Source organism: Eleginops maclovinus, chromosome 7, assembly GCF_036324505.1.
Source record: "Eleginops maclovinus isolate JMC-PN-2008 ecotype Puerto Natales chromosome 7, JC_Emac_rtc_rv5, whole genome shotgun sequence".
Classification (NCBI taxonomy): domain Eukaryota; kingdom Metazoa; phylum Chordata; class Actinopteri; order Perciformes; family Eleginopidae; genus Eleginops; species Eleginops maclovinus.
The window spans coordinates 575,153-595,951 of NC_086355.1; the positions used below are offsets into that span (position 1 = coordinate 575,153).

Consider the following 20,799-nt stretch of genomic DNA (forward strand, 5'->3'; position numbering starts at 1 on the left):
GACCCCTGCACAGTGTAACCTAACATCAATAAGTGATTAACAGTGTGCTACAGAGTGTTCCCTGAGTCCTGTAATAGCTTCTTTTGTTTGTGTGCACAGTAACTTCATAAACACAAGGGATTATGATAGGACATGCCTCTCATCATTAACGATACCCGCTACCCTTTACCCTTGTGGTCTGGTGCGACGGGCCGGCAGGTACTCATAGTAACAGAGCTGCTCACCATGAGGCCTGAGTGAGGCTGAGTGCTGTCTGACTTCCTGTCATCATGGTCGCTTCAGGTGTAAAGACGAAGAGGCCACCGAGAACAGGAAGCATTTCCTGTCCGTCCCGGAGGCGTCGGACTCAGATGGAGGGTTGTCCGGACCTCCTCACGGCAGAGGTGATAAGACCCGGGTGCAGGATCAGTGCCTCAGCAGTGGTGATCCGTGGCTGGTGTCCGAAGTCTTCCACATCCTGTCTGCGGAATGGCCGTCCTGGTTCGGTACCCTGTGCGTCCTGCTGTGGCTGCTCTACCTGATTCTACTTTAACAACCCTCTTCCACTGCGGAAACTGAACCACTTTCAGATGTGAACTAGTGCATTGAAACGGTCTGCAGATACGCGCTCCTATTGGCTAGCGCTCCAACACATTGTACGTGATAGGCTAAGGGCCGGGACAGTTTAATGTCGAAGAATAAATGATAAGAGCTATGGGTTGTTTGTTTCCTGCAGTGGAAAAGACATATAACACACACTGAACCTTTATTCAGAAGAATAAATGATGATAAAATCATGCTGTAAAGGTTGATATCATTTCATCAGTCTCTGGGGGTTCGTTTGGGAACTGGAGGGTCTCTGGTTCAAGTCCCTGAGCAACCTAATTAAAGTGCCTTATCTATTGTCTGGTAACTATGAATGCATGTTTAAAGGGATAATGACTGGTCATTTAAAAAGATGCTTCCCTGCAGAGAGTCAGCTGTCTGAATGTCTCTGTGAACTCTATTTCAAATGAAAGGGAACTGAATCCGTCTGGGCTCCACGTCTCTTCCTGTTTCCATGGAGCTCATCTCGTTTCTCACAGGTGATGCATTTCTGGAGAATAAAAACGTAAATCAGTGTCATGTCGAGTCCTGTTATTATTTATTCAAACAACAGGTTTTAAAGAAACAGAATCCATTTCTCTGTATGGACCTGTCAACCGATTCTAGTCCCTGAACCAACCGAAGTGTGGACTGGTACTTAGAGGTCCCAGTTCAACTCCTGGGCCCTGCCAAGGTGCTTTTGAGCAACCAACAAATCTTAGTTGATATTTCTATAACCAGCTTGAAATGTAACCTCCATATTTCCTCTGATTATCAGCACTCTGAGGCTCCTGTTTTAAGGGATGAGCTGCAACAGAGTAAATGAACCCTGAAGACAGACGGGATGTGGGCTGTTTTTTGCTTAAAGCGTTTCCAAGTATCGTGCATTATTCGCCTACATTTGAGACGATATTCACCTCCATCAGGGGCCCAGCTCTCCTATATTTTTGTATATGTGGCCCTCTGTGAAAAAAGTTTGGACACCCCTGCAGAAGAGAGTCTGCACCTGAGGGAGAGAAAGAGAGAGAGGGGGAGAGGCTGCACCTGAGGGAGAGAGAGAGAGGCTGCACCTGAGGGAGAAAGAGAGAGGCTGCACCTGAGGGAGAGAGAGAGAGAGAGGGGGAGAGGCTGCACCTGAGGGAGAGAAAGAGAGGCTGCACCTGAGGGAGAGAGAGAGAGGGGGAGGGAGGCTGCACCTGAGGGAGAGAGAGAGAGAGAGGGGGGGAGAGGCTGCACCTGAGGGAGAGAGAGAGAGGCTGCACCTGAGGGAGAGAGAGAGAGAGAGAGAGAGGGGGGGGGGGAGAGGCTGCACCTGAGGGAGAGAGAGAGAGGGGGGGAGAGGCTGCACCTGAGGGAGAGAGAGAGAGGCTGCACCTGAGGGAGAGAGAGAGAGGGGGGGAGAGGCTGCACCTGAGGGAGAGAGAGAGAGGCTGCACCTGAGGGAGAGAGAGAGGGGGAGAGGCTGCACCTGAGAGAGAGAGAGAGAGAGGGGGAGAGGCTGCACCTGAGGGAGAGAGCAGCACCGAGGGAGAGAGAGGCTGCACCTGAGGGAGAGAGAGAGAGAGGCTGCACCTGAGGGAGAGAGAGAGAGAGAGAGAGGGGGAGAGGCTGCACCTGAGGGAGAGAGAGAGAGAGAGGCTGCACCTGAGGGAGAGAGAGAGAGAGAGGCTGCACCTGAGGGAGAGAGAGAGGCTGCACCTGAGGGAGAGAGAGAGAGAGAGAGAGGGGGAGAGGCTGCACCTGAGGGAGAGAGAGAGAGGCTGCACCTGAGGGAGAGAGAGAGAGGCTGCACCTGGGGAGAGCGAGAGAGGGGGGGGAGAGGCTGCACCTGAGGGAGAGAGAGAGGCTGCACCTGAGGGAGAGAGAGAGAGGCTGCACCTGAGGGAGAGAGAGAGAGGCTGCACCTGAGGGAGAGCGAGAGAGAGGGGGAGAGGCTGCACCTGAGGGAGAGAGAGAGGCTGCACCTGAGGGAGAGCGAGAGAGAGGGGGAGAGGCTGCACCTGAGGGAGAGAGAGAGGCTGCACCTGAGGGAGAGAGAGAGGGAGAGGGGGAGAGGCTGCACCTGAGGGAGAGAGAGAGGCTGCACCTGAGGGAGAGAGAGAGGGAGAGGCTGCACCTGAGGGAGAGAGAGAGAGGCTGCACCTGAGGGAGAGAGAGAGAGAGAGAGGCTGCACCTGAGGGAGAAAAAGAGAGAGAGGCTGCACCTGAGGGAGAGAGAGAGAGAGAGAGAGGCTGCACCTGAGGGAGAAAAAGAGAGAGAGGCTGCACCTGAGGGAGAGAGAGAGAGGCTGCACCTGAGGGAGAGAAAGAGAGAGAGGCTGCACCTGAGGGAGAGAGAGAGAGAGAGGCTGCACCTGAGGGAGAGAGAGAGAGAGGCTGCACCTGAGGGAGAGAGAGAGAGAGGCTGCACCTGAGGGAGAGAGAGAAGAGAGAGGCTGCACCTGAGGGAGAGAGAGAGAGGCTGCACCTGAGGGAGAGAAAGAGAGAGAGGCTGCACCTGAGGGAGAGAGAGAGAGAGAGGCTGCACCTGAGGGAGAGAGAGAGAGAGAGAGGCTGCACCTGAGGGAGAGAGAGAGAGAGGCTGCACCTGAGGGAGAGAGAGAAGCTGCACCTGAGGGAGAGAGAGAGGCTGCACCTGAGGGAGAGAGAGAGAGGCTGCACCTGAGGGAGAGGGACAAACCACGGCAGTAACCCCCGGGGTGTAATGTGTTTCCTCTGGTCTTGGGGACGCGCTTTGCAGACGGTCCCAGCGGAGACACCCGGCGGTACTGGTTGTGATGGTTCACACTCTAAATATACCTGGTCACGGATTGTTTCATGGAGAAATGTTTGGGAAGAGTCAAACATTAGATCCTGCTTGTGAGGATGTGCTCCCGACCCTGCAGGTGTCCGCTGTCTGTCAGGTAAGCTAGGCGAGGTGTGGTCCGGGGAAGGCCTTGGAGAAGTTGGCTAAATAACGACAGGTAAGACCTTTTATTGGTTAAAGATATTAGTTGGGGACTCGATTTGGATATCTCAGAGGGTGTTAATACTCAACACACCTCTGTTTCTGAGCTGACCGCTGCTGGGGAGGCCCGAGGGAGAGAAGGGCAGAGACGGACAGCAGAGACGGACAGCAGAGACGGACAGCAGAGACGGACAGCAGAGAAATGCTGTGTTTTACACCGGGAGGTGAGGGAATAGCCTGAAAAGTATGATTATAAATATACAATTATTAATACAATGTTGTGAGAGGACTCAGACCTATACTTTTAACTTATGTATTTCTACAACCCTTTAAATCCCAGTTTGACTCCAACCACGGATTACCTGCAGACTGGATGGTAAAATTGTCTTGAAGTAGTTTGAAAAATACATCCCCTTTCTTTACTCTGAACCAAACTCAAACACCTCTGAATTCCTTCTCTGAAAATACAATTATCTAAACTTTTATTTGGATAATTGCGAAAGAAATACCACGAAACAAACGGTAAGAGGAGCTAGAGTCAGGAACCTTCCTGTCACATTACAGTCCATGTGATGAGATGCTCTCCTGAAACCACAAACGCAGAAATAAAAGAACAGCAATAAATAACACATATTTTATGACTCGTTATAATTGAATACATTTGAACGAATATTAATGAATACAATTATGAGCTTAAATGCAAAGACAAAATAAAACAAACTAAAATCCTAATCCAAATAAAATGCTGCGTGTTGTAAGAAACCTTTACTCTGCAATGGTTGAACTGGTGAGGAGTCTCCCTGTGACCCCACACCCTCACATGCAGAACTAGGAAACTATAAATAATGAGTAAAATAAAAGCTGTGTTTTGTAACACCAAGTGTGTTGTAAGTTGTGTGATGAGTTGCATAAAATGTCTCCCAGTGCTCCCATGAACCCCTGCAGCAGGCTGACCAATGGCAGGCCCCGCCCGGTGTGATGTCACAGTGCTATAAAGCCCCCGGCCGGCCGCTGCCCAGCCTGAGCAGAGTCAGCGTTCCCAGCCTGGACGCCTCGGCTGGTAGAACTGCTGTCTGGAGGAAGGAGCGCTGCTTTTGATATCGAGGGCTTCCTTCAAGGCTCGACTTTTCTCCCGTTTGGATTGTGTGACCACATTTTCTGGATAAAGAGATTTTTGCTTTTCTGAAGAGCAGCCCCCCCGCTGGGCACCCCCAGGCATCCTTGTGCAGACAAGTAAGTTTACTTTTTAAAAAGTCCTCCAGAGTTCTAGTCACACACAGCAGGTCCACCTTTCAGACACTTTCAGGACTTCCCGGGCCCGGTGGCTCTGTGCTGAAGGTTATAACGGGCCGTCCCAGAATAGCCGCTGATAGCCCCGGGCCCTCTGATGGCTTTTTAAGGGAATCAGCAGCAGGGCTATCAGTTCTCCTGCTGGGCCACATGCTGTCTGTCAATCAAACTGAGGTGTGGTGTGTGTGTGGGGGGGGGGGGGGGGGTTATTTTTAGAGTTTGGAGTCCTGTGTTAGATCACATCCCCCCTATGGGGAGGAAGTGTCAGACGGGGGGATTGAAGCTTTTATTTTGGAGGAGCGTGAACAGCTGTTGCTCTGTGGGTATCTTATTAATAGTGCTTCACAGAGGGATGAGCTCAGGCTGTGATTTTACTCTGAAGGTACTGTAGAAGAGGGTCCTGACCTGGAATTGTTCTTCTTTCCATTCTCATGAAGGACTCTGTGCTTCGGTGGGATGGGTCTCAAAAAATAAAATACTCCTCATCAAAGACTCCTTTAGGAATAGTCACATGTGCTGCACTGTTTCCATAGAAATACATTCTTCAACTGTAAGAAACTCACACATATGTACATGAAATCTGGAGGTGGAAGTGCATTTTATTATGTGAACCACAGGCCGAACATACCAATCATTTATTTGAAGAGAAGAAACAGGGACATAGTTGAAGTGAACCCTCAAACCAAGAGAAAGGTATTACTAATAAACATATTTGTACAACAGTTCAGAAACTCAAAGATCTTCATTATAATTTGGTAGAACTCCAGAGGAATTACACATACTAGCAATGCGAAGTATTATTAGTTATAACAACAACTATTTAGGTAAAAGGACCTAAATCTGCAGCGTTCCACCTGCTGATATAGTTAATACCTCAGTATTAATACGCTGTGATGTGTTCAGGGATCAGGCGCTGGAGTCATCAGATTAAATTTAGCTGTAACCAGATCGTCTGATGAGGCGTTCAGGGACTCACAGATTGAACCGCTGCAGATTATTACCAGATGAATTCTGTGCTCTGAAACTTTAACCAACCTGTGAACCGGGCTCTGAGTTTCACAGCTTTCAGTCAGAGCTGGGGAGGACCACAGACTCCACACTGTCTGCTGTTTAACTCTTGGACATGTTGTGCTGGTTCTTTGTGTTGTTTGTGGTTTCTGACCTTATAAAGAGTGCAACACACACCTTAAAATCCCCCTTACTGATGCACACCTTCGCCATGGATGAATGCTCTTTACAAACATCCTCATTTGGAACAGAAATTAATCCATTTGTCACACTTTAGCATTACCTGAAATGTTCGGTTAGTTACTGCGTAACATTATTATAGATAGGAAGACCCTGAATTTGCACCCATTAAAGATCCTCAACATGATCCTTTAAAACGTGTTCTTCCTTACATTATTATCAGTGATTTCATTCTGGAGGGAACTGAGTATGGAAGTTGTGATGAAGTAAACATGTTTTGTCAGCTATCAGAATTACTTTAGTTTGAAGCTGGAGTGAGTTTGAGTCTCTGCAGGACTTCACACCTCAGAGGGTCTACTACCTCTGATACCAAGCTGTGAGCAGCTGTTTCTCCAGCTGACAGAAACTCACTGAACACAACCAGAGCTAACCAGTGCTAACTGAATATAACCAGAGCTAACCAGTGCTAACTGAATACAACCAGAGCTAACTGAATACAACCAGAGCTAACTGAACACAACCAGAGCTAACTTAACACAACCAGAGCTAACTGAACACAACCAGAGCTAACTGAATACAACCAGAGCTAAACCAGAGCTAACTGAACACAGCATTTCATTAGTGTTACTTTTTTAATCCACATGAGCAACTCTTCACACATTGGGAAAGATCCATCACAAAACACGAATGACTTTTCCCCTGTTATGCGCTAATGCTAATGCTACTTCCTCTGTCGCTCTGCTGCTGAATCACACATTGAACTCATAAAGGATTATCTTATCTTTTTAGAAGAGACTTAGAAGTTGTTGTTTTTCTACCAAATCAGTGGTGAAAAACACCAGGGAGATGACCGGGATATAACTGGCGCACTAACTGCATGCTGAATCAGTCAGGAGACATTTCCTCCAACGGGTCCTTTAAAGAGCTGTTTATTACAGGGCGTCTGGGGAAGTGCTCACTTCACTCATCACAGTTATATTACCTCCAGCAAACTTCAGAGCATCCTCTGCACGAGCTAAAAACACAGAATACGCTATCATGTTAGCACGTTAGCATGTCTTCTATCACCTGCTGTGTTTGTAGAAGGCTGTCCTGACCTGTCACTTGCTCCCAATTATTTAACTTGAACTGCCAGGACCGCTAAAGCTCTGTGAAACAAAAACCCAGAGATAATTCATTTCTTCATGTTGTATAAAGAGTGTTCAGGTGAAAACACTGATAAGAGCTGTTGGGTTCTCTGGATGCTCAGAAAAGCTTCTTCAATGAGTCCTTTTTGTCTCTGTTAGCAAAGGACACACTGGCCCGGCATCACTGAGGAAAGGAGGCAATGCCTTCCCACAGTTCCTTGCAGCAGCGACCACTAAAGTGACACGTGTTAACAACTTCCTACGTCACATTGTTACGTAGCCTTCTGAGCTCTAATTCATCTTCATTTCAATTCTAACTCGGGCCTTCAATGATGATGAGAACCAGGTAACAAGATCAAACAGTAACCTCCTGGAATATCAAAACCAGTGGTCGAGGCCAAATGGTTCAAACCAGTTCATCAGGGGGGAATCCGAGCCAGCCAACCACGGTTTGGTCCCTGCTTTGTTCACTTCCTGTTTGTGTCTTCTGTGAATTTGGGTTATTAGGAGTTGTTGTTGGTTTGTACAAAACAAAGTTAGCTGTTTTTTTCTGGAGAAAGTTTGTTGGTTTAAGTAAGAGGTAACAAAGGATTTAAATAGAAAAGTTAGTATTTATTGTTTTTTACAGAACTGGTTTTTCAGTGATTTGATTTCAAAAACAAGTCAGTTTTTGTCCGTTTCTAAATCAGAAGAGTTTGTTGCTAAAGAGCAAATCTCACTTTTCGTTGTTCTTACAGTTCCACTCGCTCTTGTTGTTTCCAGAGTTCCGATTTAGCTCAAAGCTAATAGATTCAGAACAAACTGTAAGCACCTCTTAAACACCCCCCCCCCCCCCCCCCAGGCTTAAACAGGTGCTTTTAATCTGTCCTGAGCTCAGGAGGGGCATCACACCCTGTGGAGCCTGCCCCCCCACGGGAACAGACCTGATGGTGTTGGTCAGCAGATCAGCTGTTCCTCATAGCTGGGGGGCTGCAGCGTTTGGTTTCAGCGTAATCTCTTTAACAAATGCTCAAAACCACAACGAGGTTTTTTCCCCAGTTCAGTCTGTCTTTCACTAACACACAAACCACTGCCCACATCTGCACCAGCATGAATGCCCTCTGCTATTAGAGGAGGACATCCCAAAACTCAAAGCACTGGAAATGTTTGACTTTAATTAAACCCTTATCTGAGTTGTTCTCGATCTGTGAGGGAAAGGTCCACTTTGAGAGATTTACAGCGGGCCCCCTCAACCCAACATGCAGATTTCCCCCGTAAATGTTAAAGCGATGCCAACAATCTCTGTGGGGGAGAAAGGGTTTACTGAGTCCAGAGATATGGAGATGGTGTCAGGTGTCTGGTCAGACAGCAGAGATAGCTTATGGAGACTAAATAGGGGGTGGATGTCCGGGGGGTCTGCGGGGGACGAGTGGCAGGCAGCAGGCTGACACTGAGACTGAGATTTCTGATCCTTTCTTTTACTCTCCTTTTTTCTGGAGAGGAAGTAAAGGAACCGGAGCTCTGGATCTATTTGTTGTTGAGGTGTGATATCTGACTCAGCAGCTTTCAGACATGAAGACACTATTATTTTAATGCAGGAGTCTTCACCGGAAAGTGGGCGGGGCTTAATTAGACAGGAAGTGACGTCAGCGCCTCATGCGGTGTTACTGTAGAAAACGCTCTGTAGCAGTTTGTAAATTAGAGCAGAAGCTGGTTATGTTTACAGATTGTAAATGAATTGAAAGAAGAGTGTTTTCGCGCACATATTACAGGGTCAGGGTGTACAGTCTGATCACCGTTAGGGTTTCTCAGTTTGAGGCTAATTGAAGATGAAGCCTCACCGTCAGAGGAATGAAAGCAGTATGTGGTTGTTGTTCAGCAGAGACGTCCTGTGTCCTGTCTGATGTATTGGATTATATATATATATATATATTAAAGTGTTGTCGATAATCATTTAAGTACGTTTTATTTACTACTATTGAGACTTAGTGTGGAAGAAGTGTAGAGCTGTAAGGCCTGTGTCACGTCACAGTTGAAAGCAGGAAGTACCTGTCAACAATCGCCGAAGAAGGGTCTCTAACTTGCGGTTAACGCATTCAACATGGCTGACAGTTGTCGCTGGACAACATCGCTGCATAATCTTCCGAAAGTCAGTTAAGACGATGTGGTTCAACTAGTGAACGACATCACTTGTCCTCTGGGCTCTGCTCCAATACACTACCCTGGAAGCTGAGGGTAGACCAACATACTTTCTCTGACGGAAACCGGGTGTAGAACCGGAACTCCTGGTCAGTCGCACAGTCCCTGCTGATGTTTAGTGTACAGGGAATGTCCCTCAGTTGATTTTCTAAACTCCTGACCTTCGGCAGCAGCAGCAGCATCCCCTACACCAGAGTAGAGGGCGTAGTTGTGGTCTGAGGCGGGTTCTTGGTGGTCTTCGGCGGTGGGCTGTTGTTCCTCCACAGCTGAGTCGCTAGCACAAGCCTGGAGCTCCTCACTTACTCCAAGGCGTGCATGAACGCGATCAAACACCGAATGGCGAAGAGTCCGAATCTCCCTCCAGCTATTCCGGGGAAACCGCCCACTTTCCGAGACGTATGCTCTCCTTGTCAAAATGCGAACTGCAGACAAACGTGCTACCCCTGAGAACATTAAACGAGGGACCTTCATCCCTCCGTATCAGCCTCACCCAAGACTTGCGGAGCAGTTGGTCTTTCGGGAAATCTTGGAAACTGAGGTACGGCTGTCTTTGCTTTGACGTTGAGCAGCCCGGTACACTACAATCACAGCGACGACCGGAGGCGGCCATCGTTGTTTGTCATGTAACTAGGGTCACTATGGTCACTGTGACATAGGCCTAATTGGTGCAGAATAGAGCTGATGAATGACTCCTGGATGTGGAGTTGCATTGTGGGTAATGTAGGCAGCAGGTGTTGAACAAGGAGAAGCATATGTGGAAAAACACAATGAAGTGTAGCTTTATTTAAGTCAGTGCCAAGTTTCTTTCTAATTACAAATGATTGAGTGGTGCAGGTGAGAGCAGAGGCTGGTTATTGGGCATTCAACTGTGCAAACACTGGTGATTATAACGTTGTTATCTTTGGAGCAGATGGTATTTTGGGTGAAATTAAGCTGGTTTGGAGTTGTTCATGTTGAATATATAGAAATGTAGTTTTTCACTTCTTAATCTGGTGACTTAAAAATAACTTCCTTCATGGTCATTAGTTTTATTCCCAGCATTCTATATTTTAGATTATATAATTGTTGTTGTTTTTGTTATTTTAGATTAAATTCCCTATTTATTTATACATAAGGAGCTAAACTAAAAACCTGCAACAGAAAATAATTCCCTTTTGTATTAATAGGCAGGATGAAGGACGTTCAATTAAAATTGGAAAAGTACATTTTGTTGATAATGTTGGTTTCTGATTCTTGTAAATGTGTTCTTGCTCTGTTTTCTATTTTGCTCTGACCATTTGTTTATTTGTTTGTTTGTTTGCTTTTCCTGCAGGGTGCCGACCAACATGTCAACACAGGCGCCGACGTTCCTGCAGCCGCTGCAGAGCGTCGTGGCACTAGAGGGTAGTGCTGCGACGTTCCAGGCTCAAGTCAGCGGTGAGGACGCCTCAGATATCTGTGACATCAGTCGGTTTTATGTATTGGCTTTTAGGCTGCCAAAAATAGTTCTTGGAATAAATAAAGAGCAACCAGAATTCATAATTAAGATTTCCTGCTAGCTAGTGTTAGATTTTAATTTTAAAATAATAATATTCATAGAAATATATAATATATAAACATAACATTACTATTGTTAGTTATTACATTTTATTTTTGAATACTAAAGCAGTCATGCTTCTCAGGATGCAGCAGGGCTTTCATTTGGATATAAAAGCTGAAACTTAGAGTTTATTTATCCTTTTAATTAGATGAAACTAGGCTAGCAGTTTCTTACTGTTTCCAGTGTTTGTGCTAAGCTAGGCTAACAACCTCCTGTAACTCCGGTTCTGGTTCTCTGCAGGTTCTCCTGTTCCTGAGGTGAGCTGGTTCCGTGATGGCCAGGTTCTCTCCGCCGCGGTTCTGCCCGGCATTCAGATCTCGTTCAGCGATGGCCGCGCTGTTCTGAGGATCCCTGCTGTGACTGCCGCACACAGTGGGAGGTTCTCCGTCAGAGCGACCAATGGAGCCGGACAAGCCACCAGCACTGCAGAACTTCTCGTCACAGGTGAGGCTCACAGAACAACCTCAGACAAAAAACTGACATAAAAAGGAAAAAGACAACAAATAAAAACCAGAGACACAAGACCAAACAGAGACATGCACTGTGGCAAAGTTATGTATTGTTTGAGAGTCTAAATGTGTCCCTCTCTGAGGGCCTGGCACTTCATCCTGTGATGAAACAGATATAGAAGCAGCTGCTGCCGCATAGCTTCCCTTAACAGGAGCACTGCGCCCAGCCACAGATTAACTGCTTCACCTCTGCTGAGGCTCTGACACTCTGAGACTCAGGCTCTGAAGCTCTGAGGCTCTTAGGCTCTTAGGCTCTGAGGCTCCAGATCACAGATACACAGCTCCAAACTTTACCGTTCATCAGGTTTCTGCAGAGCCCATAACCTGGTCCCTACTTCCTGTCTGTCTTCTGCTGTTCCGTCTAGTGTTTACTTCCTGTGTGTTCCCTGTAGTGTTTACTTCCTGTGTGTTCCCTGTAGTGTTTACTTCCTGTGTGTTCCCTTTAGTCTTTACTTCCTGTGTGTTCCCTTTAGTCTTTACTTCCTGTCTGTTCCCTGTAGTGTTTACTTCCTGTCTGTTCCCTCTAGTGTTTACTTCCTGTGTGTTCCCTTTAGTGTTTACTTCCTGTGTGTTCCCTTTAGTCTTTACTTCCTGTGTGTTCCTTTTAGTCTTTACTTCCTGTCTGTTCCCTCTAGTGTTTACTTCCTGTGTGTTCCCCTAAATGTTTACTTCCTGTCTGTCTTCTTCTGCTGTTCCCTTAAGTGTTTACTTCCTGTCTGTTCCCTGTAGTGTTTACTTCCTGTCTACTGCTACTTTGAATTGACTTCTAAATTAACTGCTTCTTTTTATTGATATGACTGGAAGTTGATCAGAGTGTCGACTTAGCTTTAGCCTGTTAGCGAGTAACCTCTTATTTTCATTTATATGACTGGAGTCCAGTGTGTGACCAATGTACGAGTAAATGTGTAAGAACATACATATAAAATAACGGTCCTAACGAAGCATCCCCCCCCCCCCCCCCCCACAGCTGAGACAGCCCCTCCAAACTTCCTGCAGAGGCTGCAGAGCTCCACAGTCCGGCAGGGCAGCCAGGTGAGGCTGGACGTCCGAGTGTCCGGCATCCCCCTCCCCGTGGTGAAGTTCTTCAGGGAGGGCGCGGAGATCCAGAGCTCGGCCGACTTCAGGATCCTGCAGGAGGGCGAGCTGCACAGCCTGCTGATCGCTGAGGCCTTCCCCGAGGATTCTGGGAATTATTCTGCCACCGCCACCAACAGCAGCGGACGAGCCACCTCCACCTGCGAGCTGCTGGTGCAAGGTGCGGGAAACCTGCCCGGCAACCACAAAGATACAAAGAATAAATAACGACGTCTAGAAATACACGATATAAACTGGAGCAACAGTCTGGTGTTTTAGAGTTTGATCTCTGAGCATCCAGGACATGTTTTAACTAGCTTAGCATATAGACATAAAGTAGAGAGAATGGTTAGCCTAGCCTAGCATAAAGTTGGGGAGCAGGGGTTAACGGTTAGTAAAGTAATAATCCAAGCCTTCTTTGGTCAGGGATGACTCTGCTCCTCCCTTGCTTCAGAAATATATTTAGTGATCCTCTCTCTTGTTCCTGCTGCAGGCGAGGAGGCCGTCCCCGCGAAGAAGACCAAGACGATCGTGACGTCTCAGATGGCCGCTGCCTCCCACACCACCGTGCAGAGGGTGAGCGCTCACACACACCTGTCTCCCCCAGTAACTCACCTGTTCTCTTTATAAGGGCCTGAAGCTGAAGGGTGTCTCTGTTTCAGAAGATGGAGGCGAGCTTCCAGTCCTCCTCCATGATGGAGATGCACATGGAATCAGGAATGATGACTAAGCATTCGGCTCACAAAACCCCCCCGCGGGTTCCCCCGAAGCCCACCTCCCGTTCCCCACAGTCCTACGTCTCTAAAGTGGGAGGGGGCCGGCAGCAGTCACCTTCACCTGTCCGTCACGTGAAGGGCCCACAGCCCGCCCCCGTCAGGTAACTACGCCCCCACCCAGAATATACATGTAGACCTCATGTATCTGAAGTGTGTATGAAGTATTTAAAGGGGTCCGCGTCTTTAAGACAAGGGGACAGAACGTCTTTCAGCTTCTGGTTTTGCCATTTCCATTCCTTTTTAATACATGCGTATGTGTGTGTTCCTCCTGTGTCCTGCAGACCCGTCTCCCCCTCCAGCAGAGTCTCCATCTCCCCCATCAGACCTGTGAAGTCTCCCATCATATCCCGCAAACAGGTGAGGACATTTATCAGAGATCATCCACAGTAACAAAATGTTCAAGTCATTTGAAGTCTTTGAATTATTTAGGATTTTTATTTAAATGATTATTTTTCTTTCTTTTTTATTCATTTATATTTGAATTATTTCGATTTTTCAAATGTTTTTTTGGGGGGGTTTTCTGCATTGTCTATGTTTAGATTTAATACCTGTACAAGTACATTTAGCAAATTTCACCTTTTTACTTTTACTAAGTAGCATACACACACACACACACACACACACACACACACACACACACACACACACACACACACACACACACACACACACACACACACACACACACACACACACACACTATATTGGAGTGTCAGCTGTCTCTCCTGCAGGAATGTGTTATTTTTAGAACCACAGTGTTGTAAAGTGAAACTAAATCCCCCCCCCCCCCCCCCTCCCACTGCAGTTGTCCTCTTCTGCGGAGGTGCCCCCCCCCTGGAAGCATTCGGCACTGCAGGCTGAGAGCAGCTTCACCTCCGTCAGCAGCAGCAGCTCCACCCAGATGCACATGGAGCAGAGCTGGGAGATGAGCTCCAGAGAGGTGAGGGGGGGGCAGGAAGTGCATGCAGACAGGAATCTGTCACAGGAAGCATGAATGTGTGCTGGGGCTGCTTCTTTAACTTTTGAATTAAGTTTTTTTTAAAAACAATTTATCCCAATTATTATATTTTCAGTTTTTTTATATTTCTAGTTATTTTTAGTTGCAATAACTTGAAGCGACAAGCCTTTAAGATGATTACATATATTTAAAACATATATTAAGTCATGTAAATAAATAACTGACGAAAATTGCAATTTATTTACTTTTAATTTGAATTATTTTATTTATCAAATAAAGCTAATATAATAATATCATCATATTTTATGTATGATTTCAAATTCAAATAACCCGCAGTGACTCTGCATTAATGCATCCTGAGTAATAATACAGGTTAAATAAGCATGTTTCCTCGGGAGAGACGAGCACTGCTGTGGATCAGGCTCACATCAAGGGTCATCTGAGCAGGAAGACCCCCCCTGCTGCCATCACCTCCACCTGCCTGACATCTTCAAAGCCTTGTGTTTGAGCCTCTTCCTCTCTGTTGTCCTCAGTCTCTGTCTCTTTATTTGTCCTCTCTCTCCTCTAACACCCGTCTGGTGTCTCTAAAGACAGGTCTGTGTTTCCTGTGAATCTGTGTCCTCTTAAAGCTGCACCATGCAGGGCCCTGCTTCTTCTTCTTCTGTGGTGTCTTTAGAGTGTGTGACAGAGTGCTCTGGAGGTCCTGAGCTGTGTGTTTTGTCTCCAGGCGGAAGGGGGGGGGAAAGCGACGGCGGTGGCCACGGTTGTCGCCGCCGTCGACCTCGCTCGCGTCCGCCAGCCCGCCGTACAGGTGGAGAGCGGCGGAGCAGCAGAAGAAGAAGAGGTGGTACAGGTGGAGATAAAACAACAAGTGGAGAAAACCACGGAACAGAAACAGGAAGTTGTTGTGGAGAAAAGTCGTCCTACTGAAACCACGGAGACAAAGGTCCGAGCAGATCCCATAATAATAAACCTTTCTTCATATTCAGATATTATCAAAATTACATAAATACAGAAATAAGAATATTTAATGAGCTAGGTTTCATTTGAATAATATGACATTATAATTATTATTATAACTGGAAACAGGCTGAATATTTGAAGCCAGAATTACGAAGGTATTGCTGCCACAGTATAAAAAGGCTCAGTCCCGGTATTCCCTCAAAGGTTTCACGTTTTACAAGAACAGATGTCCAGCCTAGACTGTCTTTCACATGGCATGCGTCTCCAACTGAACTGGCATGTGTCCCAGGGAGCTCCTGCTGCTCCTTCTGTGCCCCTCCAGTTGATCAATGAGGAACGGTGCTACCTCAGTAGGGTCGGATTCGATCTTCCTTCGGTACAACCCCATGCATGGGGGGCGGCTACTGTAGGCTATGGAAGGCTAAGCCTTCCCAAATATTGTTGTCCCTGCATCCTGCTCAATTTAGAGTAATGTATAATGTGTCTTTGACGTTAGCGCTGCTATGCGGCCTCCGCTATTGCAGGATCATACGATCGACCTGACGGCGTGCAAGCACCTGCGCAGGCATGTTTGTGTCAATCCCCTCTGAAAAATAAATACCGATGGATTAGAACATCCGATTGACACACTGCAATTTACCGATGTTCCCTGATCGTCTCATTATGCACGTGTTGCAACAATAAGCAATCGCTTGGTTCAGCACCACAGCCTGATACACAACACCATACTGCTGTCGACCTGCTGACGTCTGTAGAGGTGTTTCTGCTGCACAGTCTTCTGTCCTCTGTTTCTGTGAGACTTCACCGCTGCAGGGTTTTTGGGTTGAGATGTTTTTGTAGACTTTAACACTTTCTGTATGCACTTCATTTATTCAATACAAAACCCCACATAGATTGTCTGAGCCTTTCATCAGCAGGAAATAACGTGAACATGATCACCTGATGTGATACTGAGCCTTTTTGTGTGGCAGCCATACGCTTCCACACAAAATAATAAATACTTCAATAAATAAGTTCATTTCTTATTTGGTATTAAATTCAAATTCTAAGAAATTAAATTCAATAAATAAACAAATATGAATATATTATTAGATGTGGTAAAAATACATGTTTTATTATTCAGGTCCAGGTCTCTGCAGGACTGTCTCAGGTCCAGGTCTCTGCAGGACTGTCTCAGGTCCAGGTCTCTGCAGGACTGTCTCAGGTCCAGGTCTCTGCAGAACCGATTCAGATCCCTGCAGAACCGGCTCAGATTCAGGTCTCTGCAGAACCGGCTCAGATTCAGATCTTTGCAGGACTACCCCCTCACGTGGACGCCGCTCCGTCTGCGGTTCCACATTTCACCGTCTCTAAAGTCTCAGTTCCTAAACCTGAGGCGAGCAGCGAGGTAAGAGGAGGCCCGCCATCATCATCTCCCTAAAACCCTCCATCTCCCCCCTAACAGCTACACCTCAACAACAGGCTGTGATTCACTGAGACCCAAACAAACAAACAAACAAACAAACAAACAAACAAACATCACATTTTCATTTTGGAGCCATCACCTCCATCACCTCCATCACCTCCATCACCGCCCTCACCGCGTCCTGTATGGATCACAACAAACACTAAATAAATTCTGGTTTTGACTTTCTGGATCCACCTTAGATAACTGGGCGACAGATGAAATCTAGTTTACCGTTTTATTGATATGAATAGTTCTAGATTTAGCGGAGTGATTTAAGACGTGGTTTATGTAATTACATTTATAATGGCTTCACAAACTGCATGCTTCACAACTCCCCAATCTAGCAATTACTAATATGCCAAAATGTTAGGAGCAATTTAAAAATAACAATAACATATTTACATTTAAAAAAAGGTACTCAATAAAATGACTTGATTGAGTAAAAGAAGTAAACATGCATACGCTTTGATTATTCTGCCCTTGCAGCGCGTGACTATGCAAAGCTAGACAGGAATCTAACAACTTGAATCCTCCAATCATCCCAAGGCTGGGCTTTTCTTGAAATGTACTGAAAGATTTTGAGTGTGAAACTGGAAATACAAACAGATCGGCTGCATGTCTTGATGTCAACTGAAGACATTCCCCTAATAAATGCACATGTATCCTAGGTACCGCAAACAAATGCTTTCACTTTGAAATGAATATTAATCTTTAAAGAAAGGCAACACAATGATGAATGAAATGAAAGTCAAATGTGTTTATTTTGTCTAAATTAATAATAATAATAATTGATTTAGTGAAATATGAACAAATACATTCAAATCATTAAATAAAATGAAAGAAAATACAATTTTAAAATGAATGTCGATGATAAATACAAAATAATCAATAACTAATCATTTAAATACACACCATTGAATCCATTGAACAATTACTAATAGGGCAACATTTTAGGAGCAGTTAAAAGATAAATGAATAATAACATCTCCTTAAAAATGTTCAACGTCCCGCCTGCTCCCTCATCACTCACGTCCTCTCATTGGCTCTCACCGTGCTCTCACCATCCTCTCATTGGCTCTCACCATCCTCTCATTGGCTCTCACCATCCTCTCATTGGCTCTCACCTTCCTCTCATTGGCTCTCACCATCCTCTCATTGGCTCTCATTGGCTCTCACCGTCCTCTCATTGGCTCTCACCATCCTCTCATTGGCTCTCATTGGCTCTCACCATCCTCTCATTGGCTCTCATTGGCTCTCACCGTGCTCTCATTGGCTCTCACCGTGCTCTTACCATCTTCTCATTGGCTCGGCCAGGTCTCCATCGCCGGCTCGGCCATGGCGTCTCTTCACAGAGAGTTCTCCTCCCCCGTCTCCCCCGGCCCCACCCGCAGGATCATCAAACCCGTCAAGTCTCCCAGCCCTTCCCGCAGGGGAGTGCCGAGCGTGGCCCCCGAGCCCCTGCCTCCCCCTTTCAGAGACCCCAGATATCAGGGAGGGATCAGTGAGGAGGAGTTTGAGGACTGGGAGCCACAGGTTGGTGGGACCCCCCCCCATTCACCGCCTTCAGTTAATCCCCTGTGGAGTTCAATTATCACTTCATGAAAAACCCTCCACTTCCTGTCTTCATCTCCACTTCCTGTCTCCACCCCGACTCCTGTCTCCACTTCCTGTCTGTCTCCACTTCCTGTCCATACCTCCACCCCTCCGTCTCTGCAGGGTTGATCTGTTTTAACCGACTCTTCCCCCTCCATCCTTATAGACCTCCACCCTCACAGACCTCCATCCTCACAGGACCCCATCTCCACAGACACCCCCTCCCCCCGCTGTAGTCTCCTGTGTTTAACTGGTATCTTGTTTGTCCTCAGGAGGCGGCTGCAGTCCCCTCCAGGGCCCAGGAGCCCGTGGTTCCTCCCACTCTTATTGCTGTGAGTACTTCATCATCGATCATTGAAACCATTCCTGGCATCTCAGAATCCAAATATCAGTTTTTAATCCCTGAAACTTTAACATCGGCCCACAGAGGGAGCAGATGGGACCACCTCCTGGTTAATGTTTGTGATTTACTCTGTGCTGCAGGGTCTGAAGAACGTGACGGTGACGGAGGGTGAGAGCGTGACCTTGGAGTGCCAGATTGGAGGTCAGCCTGCCCCCAGCGTCATGTGGTTCAGAGAGGACTACAAGATCGAGAGCAGCATTGACTTCCAGCTCACCTACAGCGCCGGCTTCGCCCGCATGGTGATCCGCGAGGCCTTCGCCGAGGACAGTGGCCGCTTCACCTGCACCGCCACCAGCGAGGCCGGCACCGTCAGCACCTCCTGCTACCTTCTGGTCAAAGGTAATGGGAGCTAAAGACGCTAAGGATTAGTCTTGGTTTTCAAAATAAAAGCTGAAAGAGTCTCTTTATCTTCACTAGAAGCTTACTGTAGGTAGTACACAATAACAGTGCTAAAATAAATAAAGAACATACTTGAATGATTTTGAATCCTGCCTGACATGTCCTTTCATTTGCAGTGTCAGAGGAGATCGAGAGCAGAGAGGAGACTACGACTGTGACTGAAATGGGAATGACTCAGGAGAAAACGTGAGTTATTAAAGAGGCTCTATTGTACTTATGTGCAGGCTGATATCAATGTGTAATGTCTCTACTGATTCCATGCTTTCATGTTCAATTAGCCATTTTTCTCAGACTGCCTGTGCTGCAGCACCTCTTTTCACCCTCAGTCTGAAACCAGAGCCCAGTCTGAAGTCAGAAAAAAGTAAAGCTTTTAAAGAAAAGTGAAATCTTGAATAAGAAAGTGAAATCTTGAAGGGGGAAAGTTGAAATATGAGACAGAAGAGAAATTTGAAAAAGAAAAACATTCTAATTTGTTTTTAATTACAATCAAAAACTCAAATTCTAGGAAAACAATCAGAATTCTGAAAATGTTGGGAGAGGAACTCGGGGATTTAAGCCTTTATTTTTACCCCTGCATTATCTTGTGAGGGTCCCCAGTATTAAGGCAGCTGTTTGTCCCTCAGTGTGTCGATGGAGCAGACCGTGGTGACGGAGGTGGTGGAGGTGATGTCGGGCGAGGCCGCCCCTCCCTCCTTCATCAGGAAACCGAGCGTACAGAAGCTCGTGGAAGGCGGGGCTGTGGTGTTCGAGTGTCAGGTGGCAGGAAGCCCCAGACCTCACATCATCTGGAAGAAGAGTGGCGTGCCCCTCACCACTGGATACAGGTAACACATTTAATATTACATTTACATCACCTTTAAATCCCCGGCACATCTCTACCGTATACTTTAGACGCTGCAGGGACTTCATAAGTATATAGAAAATCTTCTTTAGGAGTTAAAGAAGATTTTCTGGTTCAGTTATGAATATATTTTGTTTATTAAACCTCCACAAAGGATATAACGTGTTTAGAATTGGCTTCACTTTAATGAGGATTAGGTTCCCATTAAATGTAAACACATTATTAATTCAGAAACAATTGAAATAAGAGAGAAATGTAAATATAGAAAGATTCAAAGTGTGAGTAACGTGAAAATAAATAAACCACAACAAAATTTATATCCTATTTATTAAAAGAATGAGTCTTATTGTTGGCAGCCCAAGTCCTTCATACTTCTAATTGTAGTATTTATTTTGCTGCCAATAACTCATTATTAACGTGTTCATAATGTTTATCTTCAGATACAAAGTGGCTTACAAGAAGGAGACCGGAGAGTGCAAGCTGGAGATCTCCATGACGTTCGCTGACGATGCCGGAGACTACTCCGTCTTCCTGAAGAACCAACATGGAGAAACCTCGGCCTCCGCCCGCCTGCTGGAGGAAGGTACGCCTCTTCCTCCTCCTCTCTTATTAACCAGTTATCTTCTCTTTAGAAAGCTTTGTTCGGTCCAAGTCTCACGTGTGTGTGTGTGTGTGTGTGTGTGTGTGTGCGCGCAGAGGAATATGAAGCCTACATGAAGCAACAGGACGTGACGTATAAAACAGAAGTGGCGGTGGTGCCGGAGCCGGTGGTCGTCGTGACTCAGTACGAGATGGAGCAGAGGAGGGTCACCACCCCCATGAGCTTCGTCTCAGAAACAGTACGATACCCTCTGAATGTGCAAGTCACGATAGAGAACAGAAATAAAGATCCACAAATATCCCGGACACAGCAGGCCTCCTTTAACAGGAAATGATAGTGCAAATAAACAATGAACACCAGTT

General features: G+C 46.4%; 2 protein-coding genes across 2 annotated transcripts in view; both read left to right on the forward strand.

The window, feature by feature from the left end:
• LOC134867398 (uncharacterized) overlaps positions 1 to 1,104 on the forward strand; it is a 33,655-nt gene extending 32,551 nt beyond the window's left edge. Inside the window, 1 exon segment of the mRNA XM_063887936.1 lies at positions 283 to 1,104. Coding sequence (XP_063744006.1) covers positions 283 to 532 — 250 coding nt within the window. The 3' untranslated portion in view covers positions 533 to 1,104.
• Positions 1,105 to 4,540: 3,436 nt separating this feature from the next.
• Positions 4,541 to 20,799, forward strand: part of LOC134867399 (titin-like) — a 196,592-nt gene continuing 180,333 nt past the window's right edge. The window contains 17 exon segments of the mRNA XM_063887937.1: positions 4,541 to 4,744; positions 10,607 to 10,710; positions 11,114 to 11,317; positions 12,350 to 12,637; positions 12,950 to 13,032; positions 13,119 to 13,333; positions 13,514 to 13,589; positions 14,038 to 14,172; positions 14,918 to 15,136; positions 16,277 to 16,540; positions 17,915 to 18,133; positions 18,466 to 18,525; positions 18,677 to 18,935; positions 19,112 to 19,181; positions 19,619 to 19,819; positions 20,277 to 20,419; positions 20,533 to 20,675. Coding sequence (XP_063744007.1) covers positions 10,620 to 10,710; positions 11,114 to 11,317; positions 12,350 to 12,637; positions 12,950 to 13,032; positions 13,119 to 13,333; positions 13,514 to 13,589; positions 14,038 to 14,172; positions 14,918 to 15,136; positions 16,277 to 16,540; positions 17,915 to 18,133; positions 18,466 to 18,525; positions 18,677 to 18,935; positions 19,112 to 19,181; positions 19,619 to 19,819; positions 20,277 to 20,419; positions 20,533 to 20,675 — 2,670 coding nt within the window. The 5' untranslated portion in view covers positions 4,541 to 4,744; positions 10,607 to 10,619.